The sequence below is a fragment of the Dasypus novemcinctus genome, chromosome 27, assembly GCF_030445035.2.
Source record: "Dasypus novemcinctus isolate mDasNov1 chromosome 27, mDasNov1.1.hap2, whole genome shotgun sequence".
NCBI lineage: Eukaryota > Metazoa > Chordata > Mammalia > Cingulata > Dasypodidae > Dasypus > Dasypus novemcinctus.
Window position 1 is genome coordinate 19,781,823 of NC_080699.1, and position 12,041 is coordinate 19,793,863.

The 12,041-nt window shown below is 48.9% G+C and overlaps 1 protein-coding gene and 1 pseudogene across 4 annotated transcripts in view; one reads left to right on the plus strand and one right to left on the minus strand.

Moving 5' to 3' along the window:
- Positions 1 to 12,041, minus strand: part of TMPRSS5 (transmembrane serine protease 5) — a 32,059-nt gene that overhangs the window by 12,536 nt on the left and 7,482 nt on the right. The window contains exons 2-4 of one of the 4 annotated variants that reach the window (XM_058289362.1): positions 5,576 to 5,781; positions 4,804 to 4,892; positions 14 to 137 (exon numbers count right to left, since the gene is read on the minus strand). In XM_058289362.1, the coding sequence (XP_058145345.1) occupies positions 14 to 137; positions 4,804 to 4,833 (154 nt within the window). In that variant the 5' untranslated portion in view covers positions 4,834 to 4,892; positions 5,576 to 5,781. Of the gene's footprint in view, positions 1 to 13; positions 195 to 1,878; positions 1,968 to 4,803; positions 4,893 to 5,575; positions 5,782 to 12,041 lie in introns of those variants that run through there. The other 3 variants (XM_058289363.2, XM_071212332.1, XM_023591006.3) reach the window with 3 other exon arrangements.
- The window catches only part of LOC101434487 (large ribosomal subunit protein uL30-like 1 pseudogene), a 31,341-nt pseudogene continuing 31,213 nt past the window's right edge, over positions 11,914 to 12,041 (plus strand).

Genomic DNA, 12,041 nt, shown 5'->3' on the forward strand with positions numbered 1-12,041 from the left:
CAGTCTGGCCTACTGGGTTGCTGCTGAGTCTTGGGTGTCTGTAACTGGGCTTCCAGCTCTGCTCTGAAGATCTCCAGTGCTGGGCTTCCCTCTGCGTACTGAGCTTCCTTAGAGGCTTGGTCATCCATCATCAGGCTCTGGGGAAATAGTTGTCAGACATCCAGGATCCCTGCCATCCCCACGTTGCAGATTGGCTAAAAGAAATCACAAAACTGTATCCTGGCCCACTACAAGTCCCCACTCACTAACCTCAGCAGAGCCCTAACTGCCACTTGCAAACCTTTATTCACCTTGGGGATTCCTTGTGCGTTCCCATAGACTTTTCTCCATGCTCTCTCTGCTCACCTGGAGCCCCTAACCCCACCCACCTTACTTTAAGTCAACAAGTTTCAGAGCAAGAACTTGAATCCATACTGGGCCGATTCTGAAGTCTACACTCAATCCCCTCATCCTGCCTCCTGTGAGCATCAAGAATATCTGCTTAACTCCATTTACACCTCTCCTCAGGCCTCAAGACCCCACCCTTCTCCATTCCCTCTATCTCAGAAGAGGAAGAGCCCCCCTCCCTCATGCATCCACCCACCCATTCATTCATTCAGTAAATACTACTTAGCCCAAGTGCACAAGTCTCTGTGGGGGACACTGTAAGGAGTTCAAGAGAATCAACATCCCCCAGCCCCTTCATGCCTCAAAGAATTAGCTAATTTACTAATTCTGAAGGTAAGGCATGTCAACAAAGCAGAGCATGTTAATTGCCAGAAGAAAAGTACAGCTAAACTACCATTGGCATTCAAAAGGAGAGCCTACTTCTTGCTGGGGAGGTGGAAGAAGTCTTCCTAGGTGAGGCAGCCTCTGAGATGGGCTTTCGTGAGTGAAGACGGTTTGCGCTTACATGTATGGACATTGGGGATTCTAGGCAAAGGGGATAGACTGGGCAAAGGCATGGGGCTAAGAAAGCATAGAGCAGTGTAAGTCTTACATTTTGCCTGAAGTTTATGTGTCATGAAGAAGAGTAATGAAAAATGAGATCTTGGAAACAACACTGGACTAGCGGTTCAAAGCCAGGTCTACAACCGACTATGTGAATATGGACAACTCAGAGCCATTTCTTCAAACTTCAATTTTCTCATGAATAAGCGGCAATCCCTGCTTCTCAATGAGTAATCTCCCTTCTCTAGTGCCTTATCTCCCTTCATTCTTATTCCATGCTATCAAATCAGAGTAATGTTTCCAAAATGTAAATTTAAGTTAACCCATCTTAAAAGTATCCAATGAATCTTCACAGTTTTCAGGACATTTCCAAAGCTCTGAGACATGGCTCACACAGCCCTTCAAGATCTCACCCTTGCCCACCTCTCCAAAGTCAGCTGCCAGCTAAGTCTGTCCACAGCTGAACTCAGGGTCACACTAGCCCACGTGCCATTCCTCAATGCCTTACGCATTCTCACATCACAGGGTCTTCGCACTTGCTGCTCCCCTTCCTCACTTAGATGATTCAGCTTAAACATCACTTCCCCACCATCAAAATCCACGTGCCCACCAGGCTCATGCAGTAGCTTAGAGGAAAAAAAAATGGCCTTTAATGGTAGAGGACTTCTTGGTCCTTCTTGTGAGAAGGAATTTGATGTAACAATGATGTGCTAAGCATCGCCTACGTGCATAGCATTTGGCTATGCATAGGGGGGTAAGAGAGGAGAGTAAAAGGCAGTCTCTGGGGAGAAAACAGGGGGGTGACCAAAAAGGGCCCCCTATAGGATCCAGCCCACACATTAGTGTCACCCAAAGAGCCTTACTTCACCAGCCTAAAGTCTTAAAAGCAGGGAAGACAGAGAGCAAGAGGATAGAGCAGAGATGGTCCAGATGGGTAGGTAGACTTACCATATGGGTCAGTGGCAATTGATGTAAATCACAAGGTCTGCTGGACAGAGTTCTTCTCCTGTTCTTGGGGTCAGCAATGATTAAATAGCTCAGACTGCTCTCTTGGCGGGTAAGGCCTCCCTGGCTCGTGTATGGCCCCTCCTTTTGTCCTCCCTCCACACACAGACACAGACATGCCCCAGAGAGACAATGAAGTCTGCTCAGGACCCATGAATAGGTCTCTTGTTACAGGAAAGGGGGCCAAGGGAGAGGCTGGGCTAGGCAGTCCAAGCCCGTCCCATATGCTAACTGAAAGCTTAGAAACAGAGTAAAAGGTTATAGGGAGGAGGGGAGGCCAGCTGCTGTTCCCTAGGAACAAGTTCCCTTGTGCCAAAAAGTGTGTTCCATGCATGCTAGCACAATTCTTCTTTTTGCTGACAGGGCTGTGTTGGAGAGACTGATAATAGCATTTGTTGAAAAGGTTTCTGAGCCCTCTGGATTTCATCTCACCTCTATGCGGGTTGCCTTTCCCAACAGTCTAGAGGCTGTTAACAGTTGGAGTTGTCGGGGTGAAGATGAAGAATTTATGTCACCTTTCTCCCCAGGGCTGAATCTCTCTTCCCAGTCCTGGGGAATGGGGCCTCACGGCCATGCCATCCTGGAGGTCAGTTTCTATAGGAACCCTCACTGCCATTTTGCTTCAGAACACAAACTGACTCATGTGAGCCCAAGCTGGGCTGAACATACTTGGCAACCATTTCTCTTTAGTCAAGAAAGGAGAATAGGTCCCAAGGGAGGGAAAGGCTAGTATGACTTTTCCTTCTCCAGTGTGACAGTTTGTTTTTATAAATCCCCAAAAAAGAGAAAGATTATGTTTTTTAACTATTCCATGTCTGTGGATTTGAGACCCTTTTGATTGGAGTATGTCTCTGAGTCATGATTCAGGATGAGTGTCCACCTTCTTGCTGGGACAGATATAAATGGAGACACAGAGAGAGAGACATAGGAAAAGGGAGCTCTGCCATATTTGATCTGGCCATGTGAGAGAAAGGACTCTAGGTTTGCTCACAGTTGCAGAAAGTCAGGGAAGCCCTGAGAGACTGAGGGAGGAGGCCCAGAAAGAGACAAGCCCCATGTCTGGATGCCCACAGCTAAGCTCTGGGAGATGATACATTCTGGAGGGGAAGGCAGTCGCCTAAGCAGAGATCAACAGCCATCTTTGCCATGTGACCAGATACCAGGATTACCAGTAGCTGACTCTAGTGAGAAAACATTTCTGTATTTCTGTTGGTGCCTTGATTTGGACATTTCACAGCCTTAGAACTGTAAGTTTTTACCCCAAATGAAATTTCCATTGGAAAATCCAACCCATTTCTGGTACTTTGCACTGGCGGTCCTTTAGTAAACTAAAACATCCAGTCTGCCTCTCATAAATTCCTCAGATGGTACAGTTAAGCATATGGGCTTTGGAGTCAGACAAGCCTTGATTCAACCTGAGCTCTGGCACTCACCTTACTTAGCTCATCTGTAAAATGAGGCTAAAAGTACCTATCTCATAGGCTTGATATTAGGATTAAATGAGATATTGAATGTAATGCTCTTATCCCAGTGTCTAGCTCATAGTATATTCAGTAAATAGTAGCTCTTATTATTATTATTATTATTACTGTTGAATCTGACCCACATGGGCCTTATTTTTACTTTTTGCCCCCTATGTAACTCATACACTCAATGTGTTGACTCTGAGGTTATGGTTATCATACAGAACTCTCCACATACAATATAATAAAGTGATAGAGGTCAGCTATGAACTAGAGAAGCAGGAGGAGAGAAGCGCTGGCTGGAGCGGAGAATCCCCTGGCTAGGCTCTGAGTTCTCATTAGGAAAATATTCTTCAGCCTACAAATATGAATATCTACTGTATGTCAGGAACTAGCCTGGGCATGGGGATGAAAAAGTCACAGGCTAGGAATTTACAGGCTGGGAGGAAAAACAAAGACAGATATGTAACTGTTATTTGTGAAAAGTGAAATAACTGAGGTAGAAATACAAAAACAGAAGAATAGAGGAATGGCTGAGTACTTTGCCCAGAGGACACAGAGAGGGCTTCACAATGGAGAGAATTTTGAGCTGAGTTTTGAGAAGCTAGAAGGAACTCACAGAGCATGGTCTTTCAAACAGATTGCAGGTGAAGTCAGCAAAAAATGACAGCGTAAGGACCTTCAAAAGTTCTCTCCTCCATAAAAGCAACAAGAAAACTGGGGGGGAAATGATCAGAATCAACTTTTGCAGAACTCTGGAATTTAATCAAAGGCTTACAGCAATATGGGAAGTGGTTTGGTTTTGTGTTTTTTTTTCCAAGAAAAAGAATTGAATCTCAGTAAAAACAGTGATTTTTGTGACATTTTACCTTGCCCTATTCCTAACCTCTTCTCTCTAGCCCCACAGTAGCCTTGATAACCAACACCCCGCAATCACAACGAAAACTAAAAGCCTGGCAGCCATGAGAGGGGAGAGAACAGTGCTGGAGCTCCTTCAAAGCCTCATTCCCAGAGGATTATTCTTTGAACTGCCTGTGGTTCCCTGGAAGATACCATTCACAAGACTGTCTTTATTTGACCTGATTGGAGCTCACCCAGTATAAACAACCTTTTTCTTGAGGACATTTGTTTGTGTGGGGAGGGGTGGGGGGAGGGCAGTGGGGGAGGGAAGCAGCAAGAGAGAAGCAACATTTCACTTACAGGGGATTTTAATAAGATTAACTGCTAAGTTTTCATCAGAAACCATGGAGGTCAGAAGGCTGTGGGATGACATATTTAAGTACAACCCTGGCTGTACACTTGAATTCCCTGAGGAGCTTGTTTAAAACACTCATTCCCCAGCCCTATCTGAAACCTCTGGAAGCCTAACATCTCTCAGTGGCGGCCTTGAAGTCTGTATTTTTACCTGGTAGTTCTGATGTAGGCAACCTAACATCCATCGGATGAAGAGCCCTGTCTCACATAAACTTCTTAGTCTTCTTTAGGCCAGTGCAGCTGCAGCAGAAAATAGGGGGGAGAAATGTGTGCCACAAAAGATCTATTCTTTTATTCACTTACAAGTTCCCGAGCATTCCCTTTCAGGTATGGGTATTTACCTTGAATAGAACCACATCATCTTCTCAAAGAAAGCTATACTTCTCCATCAGCAGCTACATAACCAACATTCCACCATAAAAGACCCATTGTGTTAAAGTGAGGGAGGCATTGTGCCTCCAGTGGCTAGCATAGTGTCTGGTACATAGTAGGCTTATTAGTCAGGATAGACCAAGTTATGTTGCATTAAGAAGCAAATCCCAAGTCTTTGTGGTTTAAAACAACAAAGGTTTATTTCTTGCTTATGCTTCAGATGCATAGAAGGCCAGCCAGAAGCTTTAGGAAAGCCTCCATCTAAAATGTTGCTGGCATAATGGCAGAGAGGGAGAGTTCTAGAAGGCCTCACACTGGCAATTAAATACTCTGGCTACTCCCAATTCTTCGGCCCAAAATACTCACATGGCTCCCTCCAAACATAAGGAGACCACAAAAATGCAATCCTACAGTGTTCTCAGAAGCACAGAGCCAGAAACACCTGCTGAACAGCACTAATCACCACTACAGTAGGTATTCGGTTTGTATTTGTAAAATAAAATAATGGATGGGTGGAAACCCCCTGGCAAGATAGGATCATTAAAGCCTACCTTTATCTTCCATTGACATGTTTTATCCTGCAGTGAGAAGATGGCAAGTGAAAGCAAGGATAAATGACTAAGCACTCAGTTCTCTGCCTTCTCTGTCACTCCGGTTGGCACAGTCCTTAGGGATTCCCGTCACCTCTCTTCTCTCCAAGAGTCCCACTTCTTGAGAAAGTCAGTCTAGTTGCCCTGAGTTCCCTCTAAATCTTGTTCTGGAAGTACAAGACATGGCTTTGGTAGTGTGATAGTGGAGAGATGGCAATTACAGCTGAAACCAACTCTGCTCTCCTTAGAGGCAGATTCTGGATTAAAGTTGTGTGGGCCTCTTTCTGGCTGTCCTTCTCTGCTTAGTTACCCAAGAATTCTTTCTTTTCTTTTTATCTGCTGCTTCCTTCCATCCCACATGAATTTTTCTGGGTTGCTCTGGCCATATTCTTGGTTCAGACAAATCACCTACCTCTAGGGTGGGGCAAGCAAGAGCCTAGGTGCAAAATTTAAGGAGGCACTCACCAGTAAGTGTAGCATCATTATTTGCACACCCTGAGAGGGATGTTTTAAGTTTTGTGCCCTGGTGTCTTGCTGGCCTCCCCCTAGTCCTGGCCCTACTCTCCTGCCTTCTCTTCACCAATAACTTCCTAACTCTCCATGCCCACATCTGTGCAAGAGTCTCAACATGGGGGCCTTGAAATTCTTGCTTCCTGGCCTCTTGTTTAACAACTGTCAAAAACATCAAGAGCCTCTCTCAACTGTCCTTCAGATGGGCCTTGGCACCTTTAGAAAGATCCTACTAATGTCTTTCCCTTCCACCCAAATGAAAATACTCAAGTTATAGTTCATACCACATCTTATACTTAAAACTTTAGAGTTGAAAGATACCATTGAACCCACCACCTCTCCTATTAGAGGCAAATACTGAGGTTCTAAAAAGTGAACATCCCACAGGAAGTTGGGGGCAACCCAAGCCCACATCTCCTGACATCTGGTCCCAGGTCTTGCCCACTCCCATCCCACACACACATGCTACATGAGGCATGTATTCCCTGCAAAGGCAGGCTCAAAAGGAAGAAATTGCCTGTGGACAACAGCTCCAGTGGAATTCTATCCTGCTCATGATCTTCCCTTTCCATATGACAGTGGACAGCAGCTTCAGCCCTTGCCTGTGGTTTCAAGCCTACCTTATGGGTTTGGACAGCTCCCATAATCACATAAACCAATTCCTTGTAATAAATCAATCTTTCCTCTCTCTCTCTCTTCATACACACACACATATGTATACATGTACATATATATGCTTATGTTCTCTGACTGGTTCTGCATTTGGGGGTGAACCCTGACTAATGTTAATAAAGTAGAGGGAATGGTTGATGATCCAGGTGGAGGTGATTAGAGCATGGGTGTAGGGAGAAGTAGGATCAAGAATCTGATAGCTCTGTGCCTCCGTCACAGTTCCATCCCATTCCCCTCTTTGGCCTCATTCTCTATCAGCCATGTGTCCCTCATTCTCATCTAGACTCTGCAGCATGGTCCACCTGTGTCTACAATACCCCAGGTGCACTCAAACAGGCTGCCACCCCATCCAAGTTGGGTGTGGGTCATTCCACTGGGGTAAGCACAAGCCTCCAGACCCTCTACTGTTCCAGGCCATCCCACAGCCTTATGAGTCCAAACCACATGCCTTTTATTCAGCCATCTGGAAAGTGGTTTCCTCAGTAAAGATATGAATGATTCTTAAGTCTAATAAGACAGAAGCTTTAATGAGTAAAAACTGGGAAAATCTTAGATCCAGTTAACTTATCCCAGGCTATTACTTATATCAATAGGCAGTGAAAAAACCCTAAGTGACTGTTGCCGTTTTACTTGCTTCGAAAGCAAAGAAATGGATAAAAGTGTATTTAAAAGGGAAAGAAAAGCTGTGCAGTCCCATATTGTGGTCAGTAGCCTACTCATCAGCATACTGCATTCTGAGCTTTCTTTTCTGCCTTGTTATCTGACAAATATCTAGAATAGGGGACACCCAAACAACCATGGAGGGCAGCCTCCTCAGAAGGCATCCTGAAGGACCTAGAAGTGGCTCCCACTCAGCCACCTTCCCTTACTGCTCCTGCCTCTCCCTAACAAGACCCACTGGTAGGAAATTTGACTCTTCTTTGTCAAATAGAAATCATTAAGACTTGGGGGTATCCTTGCCTGCTCCCAATCCTCACCTTCCATGCAGTCATTCAAATTAGATCTCTCTCAGTTCTACCCCTTCTCTTCTGGCTTTAAGGTCACCATCCTAACCATCCACCAGCGTCTTCCACAGAATTACTGCAACAGCCACCTGACTGATCCCCTGTCTCTAATCTATTTCATTCTAATCAGTCTGTACCTATACTCCCTTTTCAGGAAATCCAAAGTTCACCCATCACAATAAGGAAGGATAAAATAAATGGAAATGGACCCTTCTCTTTTCCATCCTGCTGCCAAAGTAAAGTTTCCAAGAGCAAACTTAAATATATTAAAAAGCCTTCATGGCTCCCCATAGCCTCCAGGATAAAAGCATTCATTCATTCATTCAGCAAGTGCTTATTAGTTCCTACGAAGTGCCAGACACTGTTATAGATTCCGGAGTAACTAGACTCTGGAGTAATAAACAAGGCAGGCAGAGCCTCTACCCTCAAGGAGTTTATAGTCTAGCTCAGTCAAGCAGACAGACTACAGTCTCTGACAGGGGAAAAACAAGGTGTGATGGAAGCAGTTAACTTGGACTGAAGGGGGTCCTTAGGATAGTACATAAGGTTTTTTCCAAGTGTGTTGCCGCCTTTCTCCACCCCTCCTCCCCTTCCAGCCCCCGCCACCCTTCCCGCCAGTCCCGCCCATATTACCAACCTACAGTCTGCCCTCTTCCCCAGTAACTGCTTACGGCGTATTACCAGAGGTCTGCCCCCCCAGTTTTAGCCAATCTGCAGCCACCCCTCCGCCCTGCTCTCCCCTTCATACTCCACCCCCTTCCCTGCCTATATAACCAAGTGTACTTCCGCAATAAAGCAGACCTGTTCTTGCGCTCAAGCGGTCTCCGTGGTTTTTCCTCAACCGCGCGTCCCCCACGCCTGGAGAACCGGTGCTCCATCTTGGAGCACCCCCCGCCGGCTGCCTGGCAGGAGCAAGCCCCCCCGACTCTTGGGCCTGAGCGAGGATGAAACCCTCATGCTCAGCTACAACTGGCGCCCAACGTGGCAGCTCCTCCCCCGGCCCCTCTCTGCTGCTGCTGCTGCTGTGATCATCCTCCTCTCCAGGTAGGGACCCCTCGCCCGGACGAGCCCCAAGGGACCCCTCGCCATCGTCCCGTCCCTATCCCGTCATGGGCGCCTCTTTGTCATTGCGTCAGGCGCCGCAAGTCAGAGCCCTCGCTGCCCTGCTCGATGCCAATGGAGTCCGTGTCTCCTTGCGGCAGCTCCAAAAGTACTGGGATCTCTTGCTCCCTTTTAATCCGTGGCTCGCCACCTGCCAACTCTGGAGCCCGGACACATACTCGCGACTCATAGATCGAGTCACCTCCGCCATGGAGCACGAGAAACGCACCTTCCCAGCAGGCCTCTTACCCGTTCTCGTTGCCATTTGCACTTGTCTCCTTGGCGCTCTGACCGAGGCTGTTTATGAAGCTTCTCCCAAACGGCCTCTAGACTGTGATCCCGATGAGCCCGCCGACACTGACTCTCTGTCTGACCAACTTGCTGCTGCTCTCGAGCGCGAACCTCCCCGCCCGAGCTCCCCGCAGCAGACAGAAACCACTCCTGCCGCTCCCCAAGATGGTGGACTTCCGCCTTCTTCTCCGCCAGCGCCTTTGTCTTCTGCCCAAGATGGCGCCCATCCGGCTTCTTCTCCGCCGGTGTCCTCCTCCTCCCGCCTCTACCCGCCTCTTCCTGCCCAGTCAGCATCCAGTTCGGGCACGGAAACTGCATGGTAGCCATCTTCCGCTAAACCGGAAGCGCCCCTCACGCCATTTTGCCCGCTGCCGGATGTGGCTGCTCCGCCATCTTGGCCGGCGCCCGAAAGGGTCCCGCCGCCATTTTGTTGTTGGCCGGAAGCCGCTAGGCCGCCATTTTCTCACCCGTGTTCCGCTTATCCCTTGCCGCCGCCGTACGGCAATAGCCCTTCACCTGCCTTGGCTGCTCCATCAGTCCCCGGTGCCACGTCTTCTCAAACCCCCCAGCTATATCCACTAAATCCGCAGCCCACGCCGCAGCAACCCCAAACTTGGCTACCCTTTACAGCGAAAGAGGTCAGGACCCTCCGCAAAGCTGTAAAGGAAGACGGAATTGGCAGCCCTTATGCGCAGCAACTACTTGAGGAGTTGGGGACCCAACTCGTTCTCCCATATGACTGGATTGCTAGCCCGTGCCATCCTGACGCCGGGTCAATTTATTGAATGGCGCGCCCATTACCAAGCGGCTGTTGACCGGCAAATCGTGGAGAATGCCCAAGCCGGCATCCTCGATCCCTCCGATGCATACACGGGCACCAACAATTATGCAAACCCTCGTTCTTATCTCAAAATTGACCCAGGGTTTTGGCACCGGGTAAAAGTCCTCGTCCAGCAGTCATTCTCTCTAGTTTCCACCAAGCAGCCCACCAAGCTCGCGCAGCTGCTTCAGGAATCCAATGAGACCTTCCCAGCATTTGTCACCCGCGTCCTGGAAGCTTGTCAACGGAAAATTTCCAGCGAGGATGCCCAATTTGTGTTAGCCAAAGAGTTAGTCATTGATGGGTGCCTTGCGCCGTTCTGGGCCGTAGTCCTTCCCATACGCGACAAAGCTCTGCACGAATGGGTCCTTGCTTGCCGTGACGTCAACCCACAAGTCAAAACACTCACTGCTGCCTTTGCCTCTGCCATGGCTGTTTCATCCAGCCCCACTTCTGTCTGCTTTCGGTGCGGCCAGCCCGGCCACTTAGTCCGCGAGTGCTCCCAACCAAGCCCAGCGCCTCGCTCAGACCCGCCGTTGTGGCGGCCAAGGGGCCCTTCTACACCATGTCCGCGTTGTGGGAAAGGATATCACTGGGCCCGCGACTGCAGCTCCACCCAAAGTTCCCAGCAGCCTTTAAACTCCCAGCGGGGCAGGCCTCAGCCCCACCCCCAAGAGGCCCTCAGGAAAATTCCCAAGCCATAATGTGGACAATGCCCATCACACGCCGCCAGAAATCTTCACTGGAGCTCAAAATCAATGGGCAATGGCTCGATGGACTTCTAGATTCTGGCGCTGAAGTCTCCTGTGTTCCCTTCGAAGTCACTGCGTTCAATCACTGGCCCCTAGAGACCGGCCCTCAAGTCATCAGCGCCACGGGAGCTGCTACCTCCTGGAAAACATCCCAACCTCTGCATTGGAGCGACCGAGAAGGCCACGAAGGCCAAATTCGCCCACTCGTCCTTTCGTCTGTCCAAACCATCTTATGGGGGAGAGATGTCCTCAGCCAGCTAAAGGCCCAAATCACCACAGAAGCCTTCTCAGCTGCGCTGCCCCCCCCCCCTTCTAGGGGCCACTGCTCCCATCTCAAAACCTGACCCTATCCCTCTGGAATGGGACACAGAGGAGCCCATCTGGGTCGAGCAGTGGCCCTTGCCAGCTCACAAGCTGCAAGCTCTCTCTGCCCTCGTTGAAGAGCAGCTACAAGCAGGGCATATAGAGTCATCCACTAGTCCCTACAATTCACCAGTCTTTGTCATTAGCAAAAAGAACACCGGCAAATACCGCCTTCTCCACGACCTCCGTGAGATCAACAAACATATTAAGCCTATGGGATCACCTCAGCCAGGATGCCCGCATCCCACCGCAGTCCCCCAGCATTTTCACGCGGCAACCATTGACATTAAGGACTGCTTTTTCTCTATTCCTCTTCACCCCCGGGACTGTCCACGATTCGCGTTCACAGTTCCGCGCATCAACAACCAAGGCGCAGCTCAGCGATTTCAGTGGCGAGTATTGCCTCAAGGCATGTGCAACAGCCCGACTATGTGCCAACTGTATGTCAACCATGCTGTTGAGCCGCTGTGCTCCAAGTTCAATCCGGAGCACACATACATCCTCCACTACATGGACGACCTCCTTTTAGCAGCGAGCTCCAGTGCGCTCCTCAATAATCTGCTCTTGGCAATAATAACAAACCTCTCCAGCCTCGGGCTTACCGTGCAGCCTGACAAAATAAACCTCCAGCCTCCTTTTCAATTCCTAGGCTTTCATTTTCATCGGTTCATCCAACCCGCAAGCCCAAAAATCCACCTTTCTGATAGGATGACGCTAACCAAGCTCCAGCAACTTTGCAGGCAAATCAACTGGCTTCGCTCGGCGCTTCCCATCACAACAGCGCAAATGCAGCCCCTCTTTGAGCTCTTGCAGACCAAGGATAGCCCACCAACTGCAGCCACTCGCAGCATCACCATCAACCCCGCCGCCCGAGAAGCCGTCCAACAGGTCAGCGCCGCTCTGCAGCAGTGCCG